General features: G+C 36.1%; 1 protein-coding gene across 1 annotated transcript; it reads left to right on the plus strand.

Annotated features, from left to right (window-relative positions):
- Positions 2,996-9,204, plus strand: LOC109234468 (universal stress protein YxiE). Its single transcript, XM_019400514.1, has 4 exons — positions 2,996-3,323; positions 6,902-7,005; positions 8,294-8,412; positions 8,982-9,204. The coding sequence occupies exons 1-4, from the start codon at positions 3,065-3,067 to the stop codon at positions 9,070-9,072; spliced, it is 573 nt and encodes a 190-aa protein (XP_019256059.1). The 5' UTR covers positions 2,996-3,064; the 3' UTR covers positions 9,073-9,204.

The raw sequence follows: 19,748 nt of genomic DNA on the forward strand, positions 1-19,748 counted from the left end.
TTAATTTTGGTTCCAGTGCATCACTTTCTTTGGATATATATAGAGAGCCCGTTTGGACGTAAGAATTTTTTTATTTTTTCCGAAAATTCATTTTTTTTTTGAAATTAATATTTGGCCATCCAATTTTTAATTTTTATGAATTTTAAAAATTCAAAAAATCCAAAAAGCTATTTTTTAAAATTTTCACTCAAATCACTCATAAAATTTTCAAAAATAATCCAAAATTATATTTATGTTCAAACACGACTTTAATTTTTAAATATCATTTTTACTCCTGTTCACTCAGTCCGTTCCAAAAATATTACGCCGCCTTCCGTTCCACTTTATATGATTCAGGACTGATACTATCGTTGATAGTAAAGACGAAAATAAATTATATCAGGTAACGTGATATATTTTCAAGCTTATAAATTTCATATTTTCTTTAGAGGCTTGCATGTAGATATTTGATTGTAATTTAATACTTTTTTTGTTTTAATTTATGCGAATTTTTTTTTTTTTGGTTCGTGCAAAAAAGAATATTCATTTTTTTTATTTGAAAATAATTTATTTTAATGCAATAATTTATAATCACACAAAATATATGTACCTCATTTACACCACAAGTTCAAAAATCTTTTTTCTTTTCATAACTCTGTGACCAGTCAGAAACGGATGGAATAATATTTTTTATATTGACATATATAAAACTTAATAAATTCAAATTTAATTTATGTATCAAGATTCTTTTTTATTTATTAAATTAAATTATGCACCAATCAGTTACAAGCTCGTTTTGTAGGCTTCGCTTTGTAGAATCAGCTATTGATGCTTGTATGAGTGCGAGGTGCTTGTGTGAACGCAGGAATCAACCTACACTATATTTCTTGGGATGCAATTTTTCTTTGAATTCTACATGAACGCGAGATGATTTGTGCAGCAAGCTGCCCTTTTGTTATGCATCAATCACTATTGCCACATAAAATGAAAAGGAAAAAATACTACTTTTTTATCCCAACCTAAATTGTGTAATATTTGCAAACGTATATTTACTTTTCTTTTTTTTTTTGATAGGACAGAGGGATTTCGTTCCAAATGAAACAATTTAATAGTTAAATGTTTGAATTATTTTATGTATTGTTACTGAATTTCCCTCCTAAAAAATAAAAATATAAAATTATTTTGTCATATTAAAGTAACTAAATTTTACCTCTATAAGAGTTAAACTACAAAACTTTATGCACAAATATAAAAGTTTTTAGTATATATATAAATATGGAGGTATCAAGTAGATTTAATTTTTAAAGGTAAAATTGGTCATTTTAAAAGCTAATTTGAATTCAAGTTTAGAATTTTTTCTTGACAATACAATAAATTAAAAATGACAAATTACATAATAAGGAGTATATATTATCATTGAATGCTTAAGTTTTCTAAATGTATTTTAATTTTGTTTGTTGCAAATAAAGGCTTACTACATATATTAAAGCATAGCCTACAAGTAGGGGTGGTTATCGATCGGTTCGGCTCTATTATAATATTATCGATTCGGCATATCATTTATCGATTTATAAATATGCTAAATCGATAACCAAATCGATAACTGGGTATATTGTTGTTATATACAAAAGACGTAAAAATTAATTTATTTTTTTTTCCACCGAAACGGAGGGAGCAATATAATACGGTGCTCATAAAGACAAAGTGAGACGACAAGTTGGGTTTATCGCAAGTGAGATAAGAATGAAGAAGTTAGTCCACCAGAAAACAATGGTAGTATTTGAAGCTAACGTGGGGAGTTTTTGCTTCCTCACTACTGCATGTCGACTTGGCATTTTCCTTCCTTTTTGCATGTCTGTCTGAATGGCTATTACTTGCGTGCATGGCAGCCACGTCTCTTCCTCAAAGTTATTGCTCTCCCAATCTTTTTCTTTCAAATCAATCCATATCTTAGCTATTTTAAATTTATGTCTTACTTTCTTTTTAATCTATTTCAAACTTTTTTTATATTTAAAATATTCTTTAACTCTAATATTTCATGAGGCAAATTTAAGACTATAAGATTTAAGAGTATTTTATATTACACACAATCTTTAATTTAAAACAAATTTAAAAATCTTCCTTATTTTTTTTTTTAAAAACTTCATGCTCAATCAAACTAATACGTATAAATTAAAATAAAGAAATATTTATTAATAAAACATTTATTTTCGAGTTTAAGAAAACTTGACATCTTATTTTAACGCTCAAATTTGAAAGGCATCTTAATTAAACCAAGGGATCGATCGAGCAACATATTTGTTACAGTAATCCCACTTAAAAGCTGCCGAAGAGCAAGTCGACTTAAATTGGATTTAGTTCTTCGAATACCTAACCAAGTACGTGAATAACTTTTTTATTAAAATTTTCTTCCAAATTTATTTACTTAGAAAGGGATGATAAGCTCAAAAAACAGTTATTTGATTAGGTCATCAAACAATATGCCATATTGTAACCTAAATCTTACGAAAATATGCAACAAAATTTATTTTAAATGTAGAAATATGAAAGTATCATATGCATAACTCATTACTTGTATACTCCTTTTATTTTAATTTATGCTAACCTTTTTAGAGCGTCAGAGTTAAACTTGTTACTTAATTTTTAGCATACATTTGTACATAAATTTTTATAATTTTAAAATAAAATATATATTTAAAAATTATATAAGAATTACTATAAGTCATAATAGTTAGTCATTTAAAATAAAAATATTTGTATAAAATGTGATAAAAATTAATTTTATTTGGCTCCTTAAATAATATAACAAGTTTACGTAAATGAAAACGGAACGACTACTTCTTTATACTACTCCTGCATTAGTAGTCGAGTTATTATTTGCTGGATCCTGGTATTGAGTGTCTTTGTTTTTCTCGATTTAAGCCAACCAAACATTAAACGCTCGAATTAACTCGGGACAAAATTGTCTCAAAATAGAAAGCAGGATATATAAAAGCTACCAAAAAGAATATATATATATATATAAATAAAAGCTACCAAAGAGAGGAGAAAAGACCAACCGAGAGAGAGAGAGACGGACGGTAAAATGGACGCAACAGCGGCGGAGACAAGTGCAGCTCCGGCAAGTGTGACGGAGGAGCAGCCACCGCACATCTCAGCAGCAGCAGCGAGGGAGACGAAGAGGAAGATGATAATGGTGGCTATGGACGAGAGCGAAGAGAGTTTCTATGCTCTCAATTGGGCATTGGATCACTTGCTAAACAATTCTGAAGAAGAAATCACTATTATCACTTTGATTAATGTGCAACCTCCTTTCAGCCCCATGGTTTATCCTGCTGGACCAGGTATTCTTTATTTAATTTGTCTCATAACATAATTCTGTATTTATACATTTTCCAAAACCGTTACTTTTATTCCAATGCTTATTTAGACAGTAAAACACCACACTTCTCTAACAATAATTAGTACTTGAAAAAGGATACTGCTAAAGAGAAACTATTCCTCTACATTATTCATATGTTCTAAGAGGGCGCTTGGGTAAAAGCAGGTAAGATTATCTTTTAAATTTTTTTGGATTTTTTAAAATATTTAATAAACACCAAAGGTGCTTTTAAGCCTTTTCAGCTAATTAAAATGTGGCACTCCAACCTCTCGTTTTATTTGACCATGCATGAGACAAGCCATAGAGTTGATATAAGTGTCTATGATGTGATGAAAGTTGAATTTTGGCGAGGTCCGGATAGGATTTTGGCCGTCACAAAAACATCGAATTGTTGGAGTGGAATAAAGAACTTGCTATCTCTCAGCATGAAGGATTTTGGAAAAACAAATGGTTGTGACAAGAGAACTATCACCAGGGGCGGATTTAAGCGGTGTCAAGTGACACCGCTTCGTCGGAAAATTTTACTAATAGCTTATAACTAATTAAATTGCAGAACCAAACAAACGTATCATTTAATTTAAGTGACACCACTTGGCATGATTGGCCGGGTAGCTCACTTGGTTAAGCGTCAAAGCTTTCTAGCTCGTGTCGTGTGTTTGAAGCTTGTAGCTGCGCGCTGTGTTTTAGATTTTTTAAACCTAAACTAATCGGTCAAGAACCAAATACCAAAATTATTTAAAAGCTATGAGTTCTAAAGGATGATGCTTCCATAAGTTGTTATGCTAATTTTCTGTTTTTTTTTCCTTTGATTTTCTTCTCGACGGTGATACTGATTAAGAACATTGGCAGATTAATTATGAGTTTTTAAGTGATTGTTTGGTGCCTTTTATAGAAATGAAAGTACATTTTAGTAAATTTCTAGTAAGGTTATTTTGAATATATTTCAAAAGATTAAAATTTATCAAGAAGAGTTGTAATATAATTGAGTTTTGTTTTATTAATATGATTCGAGTTATGATTTTTTTTAATTTAATATGATATTGTAGAGATATATTTGTTGTTCATAGCATAAAATCGTGACACCGCTTACGAAAAATCCTGCGTCGCTACTGACTATCACGGCAGTGCAGTAGTATAATCGCGACTGCATGACCGTATCGAAGCCTTACGTATGACTTCAGTACAAGGGGGCTAGGCCAGGTTCAATTTTTCCATTACCTAACATTGGTGCGTGAGTCCCAACCCAGCGGTATGTCCATTTGTGTTGCCTGGAGCACATCAAAGTTTTGTGCATGGGCGGATTGTAAATGGGAATTGAAGATGTGGATTCATTCAAGTTAGTAACTTGAATTTGGCTCCTTGTATATGTGGTAAAATTGATTTCGAAACTAATAAGTTAAATGAGTTAGTAGAATCATCAATGTGTGAACCCAATATCTAGTTTCATGAGTGTATTAGAAAGGGTTTTGCCGAGGTATCAAAGAGGTGGATTGATTTGCTTGTGCATAGGTTATGTTCATGCTTGTACCATTCTAGACTATCAGTATCTTCATCAAATAATAAGAATCACTTATGTAAGGAGAGAAGTTAACTTGCTCCAGCTGAACGTTAATTACCCGTGAAATTCACATCAGTCTCTTCCTCTGCGTGGATTTTAGTCATCCTTCTTTTTCCCCTTCTTTTTTCTCTAGCATCTTAATTAGGTCTACCGTCTGCTAACAGAAGATGTAATTGGCCATGATCTTTAATTACAAAAAGGATAAAAAATTATATATTTTTATCAATCAGCTAAAATCAAAGAATCCAATTTGAAATTATGACGAAGAATACTTAAAGTATTTATTAAGCATAACTTCATTTATTATAGCAACAGATTGGAGACATATATGTCATTTCCTTTAATTGATAAATTAAATTGAAAATGAGTTTCTGATCACGCCCAATTCTAGTCCTAAAAAGGATAAGCGGTCGCTGCAAATATAATCCTGTCTAAAAATCCGGAGTCGAATCCCACAGAGAACTAAGGCTTAGTTATAGCTGTTTAATATCACTAAGAAGACAAGATCGAACAATTTCTAACTTATAGATATTAAGATTTTTATGTCTAACTAATTAACTAACAAATTAAAGAAGTAAATTAAAAACTAGGGATACTAAGGGTTGGAGAAAAGATTAGGAGGTCTAGAGTTATGATTTCCCCAAATGTTGGAATCCTTCCCGCTATGTTCCCTACAATTTCGCCAATGTATTCTCTACTAATCGTGAGCACTTAGGTGTTGTAATTCTCTCTCGAGCAACTACAACAATTTACTAGACATATTCTCTCGAAATACGCTAGTTGGTTTTATCTAACCGCTCATTATGACCACGTCAAGGCTTTGTTATTTCTAAACCTACCTTTAAACCCAATGTATTGATTTCTCACTTACGTTAGGAGTGACATTGTTCAACAACTACCTAAATATGTACTCTCTCTCGAGCAGTACACACTAAATAGGCACAATCAATTGATGGCCATTCAATCAACAACAACAAACACGTAGTTGAACAAGTAGAGAAATCCAACGGCTTAATTATATATAAATATCAAGAATTCATCCTACAAAAGGTTCTATCAAAACTCTAGATAACAAATTAGCTATTCATAATAGTATGCAAAAATACAATACTAGAATTCATAACCAATAATGGAAATAGGAAGAAGGAAGTGAAAAACTCGTGGAAGAATTCTCCGCCTTGCTCCCAGTGTGTTCTTGCCTCCTTAGGTCGAATCCCCGATCTACTTAGCCTCCTTAGGTCTAAATTATGTCAAAAGTATGTCCAACCTCTTACAATACCGTTTTTCCATGTATATATACCAAGTAGGGTCAGGCCCAAACAATTATAACTTCTCCTATGCGAAAAAGGACAATTTTTCAGGAGGTCTGGACGCTCGCGGTCGCGGTTCGGGCGCGGTCCGGGCACGGTATTTTCCCAGTGCACTGCCTCAGTCCGCGTCCAGGTCCGCAGTCGCGGTTTCGACCGCGTTTTTCACCCTGTTCCGTTTGGAATTTGGAAAAACGTAAAACGTGAAAATTGTAGCCCTTTGAGTTAGCTTTCCAACCATATATTGTGGAGCACAAATGGAGTTCTGAGCGAAAAGTTATGTGCATTTTACTAGACAGTGCGCAATATGCATACTCGAGTCTTCGTTTGTTCTTAACTATCAGATTTGACCCCCGAACACGATCCCGGCTTAATTCCTTGGGCTTTTACTCAGACTTCAAAGCTCCAAATCACTTGAATTCATTCCATAACCTCTACATAACTCGGAATCAATCCTATAAAGCATAAAACACACAATTAGTGCAAAATACTGGCGATTAAAACGCAAACTTAATTAAAGTGCAATAAATTAGAATGTAATAATCGACTAAAATACGTAATTATAGCCTATCTATCAGTTTCCTGTTTTGATAATTTTCTGCATGATCCGTGCTTCATTTAATGGGAATTTGGGTACCTCAATTTGATTGATACTAACTCTGTTTATGTTTATAGTTGTCTTTGCAGCACCTACTATGGTAGAAGCCGTGAAAAAAGCAAAACAAGAGAATGCAACTACAATACTGTCTCGGGCATTCCGTATGTGCACGCAAAAGAGGGTATCTTTATCGATTTCCTTGTCATTCTTAATTTTTTATACGTTATTTATGTACATAAAAAAAAATAAACGAATTAGTCTGAACCAATATTTTGTAGAAAGCATATTTTTTTAGGATTCTTTGAAACTAAAATTGTTTGAGCATGGGTCTGGCAGCTAACTCATATTTTTGGAGACCGTTTGCTTTGCAGTATAAGAAAATATAATTCCTCAAAAAAAAGAAAAAAATTATACAACATTTGGTTTCAAGTGTGGAACTCTTCATTATTATTACACTGTATTATTACCATTTATTAGCTTTCGTTTCAAGATTGTATACTTGCACTTTCCTAACTTATATGAGAATTCATGTATGTTTTGTACCAGTTAGATCGTAGAATTGGAATAGACGTGTTAAAATATCATGATGAAGCTAGTTCTTCATGTTGGTAACTTGGTACCACAATCTCGGTATTATAAGACCATCTCCAAATTTCACACCAAATTTGTGTAACACCAAATATACTCCAACCATTATACCATTTTATACACCAAAAACAATATTTCTTCTCTCTCTTCTATATTATATTATTATCTTCTATTTAAATTTTGTTTTTTTATTTCCTTCAAACAAATACTATCTTTTTTCTTTTTTCCATATTCATTATATATAATTCACATTCACCACTTATATAATCATTTATTACAAAATTATTTTAAAGGATAAATCAACTAAAAGTGAAATCATTGATAAAAGATAATTAAATAAATATTATAAAAAAAATAGGATATAAAATTAAAATTAAAATTATAACAATTTGCTATATTGCTATTACCGTGAGGAAGATATATAAATATTGCTATTACCGTGTGGAAGATATATTAAATATTTAATTTGTACACGTAGTTTGTGAATCATCACCTAATATGTATTGCACACTTATTGAGGAAACGAAATGTAATTCAAACGTAACCCTAGTGACCACAAAACACAATTGATTTGATAAGATAGTAAACATACAAAATGTTATATAATAGACCATGCAATATCTGCTTATTCCTTATATTTTTTGAATGAGGCCCTTGACGTACAATGTATGGAGTAACAGAAAACAGAAGCTATCAGGTAACAAAAATTGACGTGTATTTAGCATGAGGTTTGCCCCATATTCTTTGTTGGATCAGGATTTGGAAGATATTCTATGCCATATAAATTGGTTTGAAATTTCAGTTCTTCTAGTAGGTGGTTCTGTGACTCGTGTTTAAATTAACCTTTATTAATTAAGTAAATATGTATATGATTGTTTCAGGTGAAGGCAGAGACTCTGATCCTTGAAGGGGACCCAAAAGATAAGATATGTCGAGCCGCTGATGAGTTGCACGTTGACCTTCTAGTTATGGGTAGCCGAGGGCTTGGCAAAATCAAAAGGTAATTTTTCTTTTTCCAAATAAATTGCGAGACAAATAGCAGTGGTAGTCAGTATATGTGTTATATACCTCTAAAACGTAATATGTTACCTATGTACACAGTGCAATCTTTTGACGAAGGGTGGTCAGTTGACCAGCCTTGTGACCATGTGGCTTCGCCACGGGTGGTAGCACATAATTGAATAGGCAGTTTCACTTGATTAGATATAGAGCACTGCCTTTTACTGTCCGAAAGTCCTTGTCCAGTACGAAGAACAAATAAGGAAGACACAGAGGATATGTCGAATAATTCTTATAATTTACGTGATGATTCTAAAGAAACTTATATTATGTAGGAGGAGTATATAGTTTGACAAAATAAACGTCAATCGAAATGTCAAAAGTAGTTTTAGATTTTAAGTGAGGTAGAGCCTGATGCTAATGAAACATTCTTATTTTGTGATGTTTAAGTAGAAGTAGTGTTGTATACTTTTGGAAATGATGTTAGTCTGCTCGTAATAACAGTTCATTGACTTATAAATCTTGAAGTAAATTAAAACCTTTTACACAGTGCTTAAACTTGGCTTGCAGGGCTTTTCTGGGAAGTGTGAGTGACTATTGCGCTCAGCATGTGCATTGCCCCATTCTCATTGTGAAGCCACCCAAGGCACCGCACAAGTAGCTTAGGATATATGATTGTATATAATATTATGCACAGAGTCTTTTATTAGTTTGAGAATTGTAAGACATTATGTAATGGATATAAAAGCTTTATTACTAAATAAAAGGGAACATGGCAGCATTTCCTTATTTTTGGATAGCTTTCAATCATTGAGACAAATTACAAATCGTCTCCACATTTTGTCCCAAGTACTGCACTTCTGGAAATTTTTGTTTTTAGCTGAAAACTTGATCCTCTTCAATCTTCTTGCCCTCTTTTGCTCATTTCAAGCTTTACACCTAAATCAATCAAATTAAGTTAATATATGCTGGTGAATTGCACGTGAGCTAGTTTTTGACCATACATCATGCAATGCTATACTCGGAAAATTTTATTTTTGTGTCTCATACAACTGACCCTAGTTGTATGAGGCAACCTTTTTGTCTCACAAATTACTTACATCGGTTCTAGCGCTTTCTCTTGATTCTATTTTTGAAAGATCTTTTCTCACACTTTTGTGGACCCAGAAGTGTAAGATTGGGGTTCACAAAGTGAGACAAAAATGAGCCTCATACAATTAGTATCAGTTGTATGAGACACATAATAAAACTTCTCGCTATACTCTGAATCTTGCGCATTGGCGTCTGAATCTTGCGCATTGGCGTGTACGTTATGTTAGTACTATTATCGATAGCGGGGAATGCAAAGTTAAAACAAAATTGCGGGTCCTTTTTTATACCAACTCTTTCTTTGTGGAAGGCAAAAGTCTCATATGGATTAGGTAGAGGTTTTTTTTGGAATTTTTACCTCAAGGTTAAAACCTTATTTATTTTCAATAAATATTATTTAAAAAAATTATATTCTATAGATACATTTTACTGTTTATAGCAAAATATCTAATTTTGGTATCTCCTACCCCTAAGCTACTAAATATGCTATTCAGTTAAACTATTTTCTTTATCTCTGTGGTTAGATTCCTTTTCACCATTATTAACCACCGAGTTCGAAGCAACCTCACATCTAGGCTCAAAGAATGCGATTTTGTCGAATAAACCACCGGCTTAATTCTCCGACCGTTCCCGAATAATCTAACTTGACGAAGAAAACAACCCACCGACCGTTCCCGAATAATCTAACTTGACGAAGAAAACAACCCACAGAAGGAGAAAAAGACGAAGAACAAGACGTAGAACTTAAATTATCACAATGAAAACTGTCACCTACAAAAGAGGTCGCTAAGCCACTCGCTACCGCCATTGAAATGCAATTTTGAGAAACAAGAGCGGCTATAGCGAGAGAACTCCGAAACCCAGATTTGATATTGAGATTCGGAGCAGGTGACAAATACATCTGACGTTGTTGTTGCATCTGCTGCAATAGGAGTAGCTGGAAATTAGGGTTTGTTCTTGAACAAAGACGGCAGATTTTGGGGCTGAGCAACTTGATTTTCTGTTAATATATTTCAATGTATTTTCAACACATCACGCTGTATTTTCATGTATTTCATTGTATTCATTATTTTTTTCATTGTAATTCAATATATCTCATTGTATTTCATGTATTTCATTGTATTTACTGTCTCTTTTTTTCTCATTATATTTCAATGTATCCCGTTGTATTCTATGTATTTCACTGTATTCACTGTCTCGCTATATGCCATGAATGTATTCATATGTTTTTTTTAATTAATATAATTTATGTATTCAGATGTATTATATAATTTCTCTGAAGATTGCTATGTTTTTGGGGTATTTTTCTGTTGAGAATCTTTTTTATAACTGAAAATACAAAATTTGTGTGTTATAATTGAGTTTGTTGGGTTATATTAGGAGTCTATTATGTTAATTGATTCACTTTCCGTTTTAAAAACAGTGTAATTCCCTATTTCACGCCGTGAATACAGTCGAATACAGTCGAATACAATAATCTGTCCAGCTGTAATCCCATGTTTCACTCCAAGAATACAGTCGAATACACTCGAATACAACAATTGATTAGCTGGACTCCCCTGATTCACGCCTATTTTTGCTATTGTATTCATGAATACAATAGCTTAAATACATCAAATACATCTTATAACCACAGAAAAGGTATCTATAATCCATAATATAACAAATGGTATCTATAGATGGCTAATTACTACTAAAAGATAGTGCTTTATGAAAATTTCTCCTTTTTTTCTCTCTCTTTGTATTGAATTATCCTTTATTGGGCTTGCAAAGAGGACGGTGAAGGAAGGGGAAACTATAATTTCAACCGAAATTAGCCCTAAATAAATTTTTTACCCAAAAAAGGCCAAATGTCATTTTAATAAAAAAAACTTCAATTAATGTTAATTTTTCTTCTCTCTTTTTTTTACTCTAGGATGCTCTCTACTAGTAGATTATAACTTATAGGTTATTTCAATCTGCTCGTGCATGAAAAGAGCCTTAATTGAATATGGCTAATAGCATTTCAATCTGCAAATAGGAATTAAAACTTTATTTAAATTCATTGAAGCTTGCTTAACTTGAGTTTGAAAATTCGAATTTTCGAAATTAAAATTTATTATGAGTGGGTGTTGGTGAAATAGATTTGGTCATTTCAAGGAGTTTGCAATTCAATTGTGGGACGAATTTGTAGATATTTGAGGTGGTTTGAAGTCAAATTTGACAAAATTTGTAGTAAAAGACGAACATAAAAGAAGATGAAATGTGTATCACACTGTGCATTTTCAATGTATCACTTATGTGTCGTCTATGTATCTCTTGTATATCCATGGATACCTGTGTATGAGATACATGCGTGATACATGTGTTGCAGAGGAATTTTTTAAACTCGAATTTAACTATGAATTTTGATCCCAAATTAGTCTAAATCACCTTCAATCTTCCTCAAGTTTTATATATTGCTGCATCTATTTGTATTCAACGAATTCCAATCACACCCATTGAAAAGAAAAACTTTTCCTGCCTAACTTTTTAAATATTGCATATCATTGGTAATAAATTTTGATTCCAAACAGTCCAGTTCACCTTCAGTCTTTCATAAATTTCATATACTGCCTTATCTATGTGTTCTCAACGAATTCTAACAATTCTTTTTTTTTGGGGGAGGGGGGGAGGAATTATGTAGATTTTTTGAATGTCGTATATTATTAGTATTTTTTTTTTTTTTTTTGCTATTTTTGATAGAATCACTAAAATAGCTAATGTGTTGAGTAGTGTCTTTTTGTAGTACTTCTATTTAGTTTTCCCAAAAAGAAATGGTCTCCCACATGAATAAATTGGCTTAAAGGCAGAACTAATTGATTTGCCCCACGCATTTGACATATATATGACGCCTAATCCAGATATAATTTTGCTAGAATTATTTTTTTTTTATATTTTGAGTTCACCAGAATTTGTCCAGATATATGAATATTTGGAGCTTATAAAAAATATGTCCAGATACATGCTTACTAGAATATGCTGGTTTTAATTCTTGTAATAGGTGATTTTTTTCTATAATAGCTACAGATTAACTCTTATAACTACTCTGGTTTAAATTCTTTTTCTATAGCAGTTCAACAACTTGGCTTGATAGATACCGTTTCAAGTCTTTTAGAGCATGTTAGCATTCCGAAGTCCATACGAAGTTGTTCTTCTTCTTCAGATGTGAGAAAAAGTGATGGCATTTCTCCGAACACCAAGAAATGAACCTGCTTAGAGCGACCAGTTTTCCTGTTAGTCTTTGGACTTCTTTCATGTTTGTTAGCTGGTCTGGGATGTCCTTGATGGCTTTAATCTTAACGGGATTGACTTCGATCCCCCTTTGTGACACCAGGAAGCTCAAAAACTTATCGGAGCTGACTCTGAATGCACACTTTTCAGGGTTAAGCTTCATGTTGTGCTTACTTAGCATGTCGAAGGTTTCCTGGAGGTGTTTCAAATGGTCCCTTGCGTTCAAAGACTTAACCAGCATATCATCTATGTAAACTTCTATTATTTTTCCTATTTTCTTTTCGAAAATTTTGTTCACGAGCCTCTGATAAGTGACTCCGGTGTTTTTCAGCCCGGAGGACATCACATTGTAGCAATATGTGCAAAAGTTTGTTATGAACGAATTTTTTCCTGATCCTCTAGGTTCATCTTGATTTGGTTGTACCCGGAATAGGCATCGAGGAAACTCATCAACTCGTATCATGTCGTTGCATCAATCATTTGACCAATGTTTGGCTATGGGAGTGAGTCGTTTTGGCACGCCTTATTCAAATCCTTATAATCTCCCGGGTTGAACCGATATCGAGCAATCGAGTTACCTCTTCTTTGACAAACTTGTTTCTAACCTCGGCAATTGGGTGTTTCTTTTGCCTTACCGACGGGATGCTGGATCCGGGCTTAGCTTGTGCACGACCAGCTCTAGCGGGATACTTATCATATCCGCATGCGACCATGCAAAACAATCAACGTTACTTTTAAGAAATTCTATAAATCCTGACCTAAGCTCGGGTTTACTCCTGTCCCCAAGTGGAACTTCCTATCTAGAAACTTTTCGATTAATGCCACTTGCTCGAGTTCTTCCGCCATGGATTTGGTCGCGTCTGTTTCTTCCGGTACCTAGAAATACCTTGGTACCTGGTGGATTCCAACAGCTCCTCCCTTTTGTCGTCTTCATCTGTTTCGAGAGCAAGCGTCAGTTCCTGTAATTGCTACGTTGTATGTTCCTTCCCTTTACTGCTGGAAATCGAGACCGCGTTCATCTCCCTTGCCGCCGATTGATATCCTCTTATTTGTTTGATTCTCTTTGGAGTTGGGAATTTCAGAAGTTGGTGATATGTTGATGGCACAACCTTGATCTCGTGGTAGCCATGGTTTGCCAAGAATTATGTTGTAGCCTATGTCGCCATCTACTATTTCAAACAAGGTAGTCTTCATGACCCCATCGGCGTTCGTGGGCAGGAGGATCTCCCCTCGGGTTGTCACACTTGCTAAGTTGAACCCGGTGAGGAGCTTTGTCGCCGGAATGATGCTTCTGGGTAGCATAGCTTGCTCCAGCACTTTCCATTGAATGATAATGGCTGAACTTCCTGCGTCCACCAAAATACGTTTAATTTTAAAATCTAGAACGTTAAGAGAAATTACCAGGGCATCGTTTTGCAGCAGTAGAAGTTCATCGGCGTCCTCTTCTGTGAATATGATGTCATCCTCGGTGACTTTCCGTAGTCTCTTGCTATGAGTCACCGATAACTTTATCTTTTTTGCTGCCGAGTAGGTTACATTGTAAATCTCGTTTCCCCTGAAAATTATGTTGATGTTTAGCGAGGGAGGGTCTTCACCTATGTTCGAGGTCTCTACGTCGACCTTGTTGTGGATGTAATTTTACTTATCCCGATCGCTTAATAACTCTCTAAGATGGCCATTTTTCAACAGCATCACCACCTCCTCGCGTATTTGTCGGCAGTCCCCAGTCTGGTGGCCGTTAGTTCAATGATACTCGCACCATAAATTAGGATCCCTTTGGCTGGGGTCAGATCTCATCATGCTCCGGAACTACTCTTCCTTGATGTTCCTCATTCCCGATGCCAGTTTCACTACGCTGACATCGAAATTGTACTCGGACAGCTTGGGATAGGTGGAATCCCAGGAACCCAATACCTCTTTTTCCTTGCAATGACCTATTATTCTGGCCGCGGATAGCTCTTCTATCGGAAGCGACCTATCCGCCGATCGAAACCCTCGACCGCGTCCTTCGAGCCTTTTCTAGGGCAAAAATCGACCCTTAGAATCTACATCAAAATCATCCTTCGATTTATCCCTGCTCTTTTCTCGATCCCGTCCCTTAGTTGATGTAGCGAATCCGAGCTGATCATCTTCTATTCTAATCTTTGATTTGTAACAGGTATGGACATCTGCCTATGTAGTTTCCTGGAATGAGCAGGCTTTCTTTCAATTTCTAGGAGGCGTTAGAGCTCCCCGGATTCATTCCTTTAATAAATGCCTCAGCTTCCTATTCGTCTGGCACAGGTGGTAGCAACATCCTTTCTTTCTAAAACATGGTCACGAACTCACGCAGTAACTCGAACCCTCCTTGTGAAATTCTGAATATGTCCGCCTTCCGGGCGTGGGCCTTCCCGGACCCGTCATGGGCCTTGATGAAAGAGTCCGCGATCATTTCAAAGGAATAAATTGAATCTTTGCGTAGGAGTTAGTACCATGACAGGGCCCCCTTTCATGAGTGTTTCTCCGAAATTCTTCAGCAAAACTAACTCAATCTCGTGTGGAGCCAAGTCGTTTCCTTTCACCGGTGTTGTATAGGTGGTGATGTGCTCCTAAGGGTCTGAAGTCCCATTTTATTTTGATACATCTGGCACTTTGAACCGCTTCAGAATTGACTCAGGTGTTGCACTCGGTTTGAACGGCAACTGGGTGTATTTCTTTGAGTTCGGGTCCTTCAGCATTGGTAGAGCGCCCGGAATTTGATCCATTCAAGCGTTTATTTCCCTCACAAACCGCATGAGCTCGATTTTTAAGGGCTCATGACTGTTGTTGTTACCAGATCCGATGTCGATCCCCCTGGCCCCATCGAAGCCGATCTCACTCCTCGGGGTGTTGTTATCAACCCTTTTGCGATGTTTGATTCATAGGAGCACCCGGAGGAACTGGACCTCTTCCATTCGTGTTGTTGGAAGCACCCAACAACGCTTGCCATAATTCTGTAATGGCCTGGTTTTGCCGTGAGAGATGGCCCATGATGGCCTTTGTTGTTCTCTCAAGATCCCCACTGTTTCAGCAACGTGCTTGTCTTCAGCATCATCAGGAGACGCCTCCCGTACGTGTCGGGGATATCGCCCGCCATGAACCGGCGTGGCTACGTCCTCCTCGTTGCGGATGTTGCTGATCGAATCCTCGTGTTGAGGGAGATTTCTATCATGCCCCAAACCTGGGGAGGCGTGGCCGGCACCAGGTGCCATATTTGGCCCGAGCGTACCACTCTATAACTATAAACTCTGGAGGGGTAACCCTCAACTTAGGCCGATGAGGCCATACTCTGAATCATCTGAAAATATCATCTCTCTCATCTGAGGGGTAAAGACTCCAAAAAGCGCGCGCGCGCGCGCACACACACACACATATATATATATATATACACACACACACACACACATATATATATATATATNATATATATATATATATATATATATATATATATATATATATATATATATATATATATATATATATATGGGCTGATGAGGCCGCCATGAACATCTACTGATATAAAAAATATACATGACTCATCTACAAGACTCTAGTGATAGCTGAACTGTATCATGGCCGGGACAAGGCCTCGACCTACCCATCAAATCTGTATATATATATGGACTCCAAGGTCTAGACCTGGTAACCCCGAGGAAGTGCAGCTTACCAACCAAGCTGATGTTTGACTCTGTCTACTGGTAATGTTTATCCATCTATCTATCAGGACCTGCATGTCACGACCCAATTTCCCCTCCGTTGGGTATCGTGATGGCACCTAGTCTTAGGGACTAGGTAAGCCTAACATTTACTAAATAACAACATTAATAAATAAAATCTAATAGTCTCGAGATAGAAATCTCTACATAATTTTACAATTCCCAAAACCGGTAGTACAAGTCATAAGCTCTACAGAGTTTGCTACAACTTTTAAATACAACTGTTTGGAAATAAGTAAAACAATGTAAATACTAAATAGGAAGGTGACTCTGAAGCCTGCGAACGCAGCGGCAGGTTTACCTTGAGTCTCCACAGCAACAATCCGCACAGCTACTAACGATCAAATACTTGGATCTGCACAAAAATGTGCAGAAGCGTAGCATGAGCACACCACAGCGGTGCCCAGTAAGTATCAAGACTAACCTCGGTGGAGTACTAACGAGGAATAGTCAAGAAACCTATTGGTCTAATAACCTGAACAAGTATAAGTATAGGAATAACAGAGTATGATATCTACATAAAGACCACGTGATATGGCTAATAATACAGTAATTTCAATAAGAAAGGAAAACAACAAGTATCAGCGGAAACCCCATAATAATGACACAGAAGAGTGAACGGAAACACAACCTAAATCAGAAATCACAAATACAGCAAGGACAAGTAATAACACAACAACTACGACCGCTTTTATATTAGGTTTTAGTCAACAAGCTCCACAAGGTACCGAACCTCTGACAAATCATAACTTACGGGTCTCAATACCTGAACCCTAACACTTGGAATCTTGTGCCCTCAATACATCTCATAACCGTACTGACGACTCACGTGCTAAATAGAGCCATTCTCACATAGAAGGCGAGTAAACAAGGGTGTGCATCTATACTCAACAATATCAAGAAAACCTCTAATCCGATAAGAGTGCTTAGCTACGTGTATGCTTGTGCAAGTGTCCTAACATAGTTCATACCACCTAGTAAGCATAAGGAAAAGAACGGACAACACGTAGAATGTTTTCTCACAACTTTCACAAGATAAAGCTCACACAGGTAAGTGTACCACTGCACAAATATCAACATCAAGAATGCCCCCAGGCCATCACAAAGCATCACAAATCAATCCCCGACAAAGCGCACCTTGTCTCACCACATGTGCACTAATAACAAGTAAGTGCCCGCCTTGTCTCGCCATACGTGCATAATAATATTTCCACCTTGCCTCGCCACATGCGCAACCCCCACACACCCCTCCCCCCCCCCCACACGCAACGCCGCATGTGCAAATATCAACAATAACAATAGCACGGCAGAAACCTCAGGCGACCCAATAACACTCGTACGGCAGAAACCTCGTGTATCACAATAACAACAACCGCACGGCAGAAACCTCGTGTATCACAATAGCAAGTACGACAGCAACAACAATAGTAAATACAAGAGTACAACAAGTAAATCAACTCAAGAACTTTCGATCACAAAGAAACGGTAAAACTAGTTCGCAAGGAATAACCACAATAGAGAATACTAGGTGTAATAAGAACAACTCAACAAGGGAGGAAATAATATGTAATAACGACCCCATAAAATACAGTTCAGCAACAAGGGAGCTAACACGAGCCAAATAATTCTAAATAAGGACATGTCAACTAAATATAGGATTTCAAAACTTTTTAAGGTTGGGAAACTACAAAGAATATACAACAAATTCATTTAAGGATGAGCAACGGAAAGATAATCATAACCTCAATTAAGACTAAACAATTATAGGAGAGATAATAATGATTTCCAATAAAGACAAGCAGCTATGAAAAGATAGCATGACAATAAGAGAGGTAAAAATCTTCAGTTAAGTCAAATAAGAGTCAAATAGGCAATAAAAGTGAATCGTAAAGCAATTAATTCCAACTTAAGCATATTGAGGTGAAACTAGTAAATAGGAAACTCAATCATATCGAGAACAACTTCATACTCAGTGAATATAAGGACCTAAACGGCCAACTTTCCACAAATAAGTTCGAGCACACATTCGTCGCCTTGCGTACACGGACTACAATCAACACAAAAGACTCAAATCCTAAGGGGAAATCCTCCACACAAGGTTAGGCAAGATACTTACCTCAAAGAAGACAACCCGATAGTCTAAAATGAACTTCACGGGTAAAAAGACCTTCGGACGGCTCAAATCTAACCATAATAACTTCAAACCACAAATAAAACTCATAAGAAACTATTCCGGATCATAAAGACTCAATCGTTATCAAAATCTAAAAATCGGCCCAAAAGTCGACCCCCGAGCCCGTACGTCGGAACCCGATATATTTCACAAAACTCGAACACCCATTCTGATATGAGTTCAACCATACAAAAATTATCAAATTTCGATACCATTTCGTCCTTCAAATCATGATTTTTTTATTTTGAACATTTTCTTCAAAAACCTCCATTTTCTTCAACTCAAAACACTAATTAAATGATAAAAATAAAGATAAAATCATGGAATATAATAAATTCTAGGTGAAGAACACTTACCCAATCAATTTTCTCAAAAAAAACCACAAAGAATCGAGGTCCTTATACATCGCGAACGCGGAGAAAGGGTCGCGTTCGCGGAGAAGAAAATTGAGGATGCCAAGAAAGACCCTTCGCGAACGCGAGTGAAGGGACGCGAACGCGATGAACAATGGACATGAGCTTATGTGAACACTAAGGGACACGCAAATGCGAAGAGGAAAATGATCACAGTGCTCAGGGCCTAGTTTCTGCTACGCGAACGCGGAAGGGGGGGGGGGGCGCGAACGCGATGAATGGGATGAGTAGGGCTACGCGATCACGAGGCATACTATGCAAACACGAAGAAGGAAAGTCAGGCAGGTCAGTAGAACACTATATGAACGCGAAAGGCACTTCGCGATCGCGAAGAAGGATATCAGACACGAGAAACCAACAATCCAAAAATAGAGGAAATTGGCCCGTAGCCCATCCGGAACACACCCCAGACCTCCGGGACCCCGTCTAAACACACAAACAAGTTCGATAACCTAACAAGGACTCGCTTGGGGTCTCAAATCACATCAAGCAACGCCGAAAATTCAAATTGCACCATGAATCGAACTTATGAACTTTCAAATCTTCCAACTTCTAATACTCGCGCCGAAACCTATCAAATCAACTCGGAATGACACGAAATTTTGCAGACAAGTCCCAAAGACGGAGCTGTTCCAACTCTCTAAATCGCATTCTGACCCCTATATCCCAAAAG

This window comes from Nicotiana attenuata, chromosome 1 (genome assembly GCF_001879085.1).
Source record: "Nicotiana attenuata strain UT chromosome 1, NIATTr2, whole genome shotgun sequence".
Classification (NCBI taxonomy): Eukaryota; Viridiplantae; Streptophyta; class Magnoliopsida; order Solanales; family Solanaceae; genus Nicotiana; species Nicotiana attenuata.

What these genes read in the sequence shown, in the direction of transcription:
- LOC109234468 (XM_019400514.1), top strand. Translation starts at nt 3,065, where the DNA reads ATGGACGCAACAGCGGCGGAGACAAGTGCAGCTCCGGCAAGTGTGACG. An exon ending in GGTTTATCCTGCTGGACCAG is followed by an intron (nt 3,324 to 6,901) that starts GTATTCTTTATT and finishes TTATGTTTATAG; the next exon opens with TTGTCTTTGCAGCACCTACT. An exon ending in GTATGTGCACGCAAAAGAGG is followed by an intron (nt 7,006 to 8,293) that starts GTATCTTTATCG and finishes TGATTGTTTCAG; the next exon opens with GTGAAGGCAGAGACTCTGAT.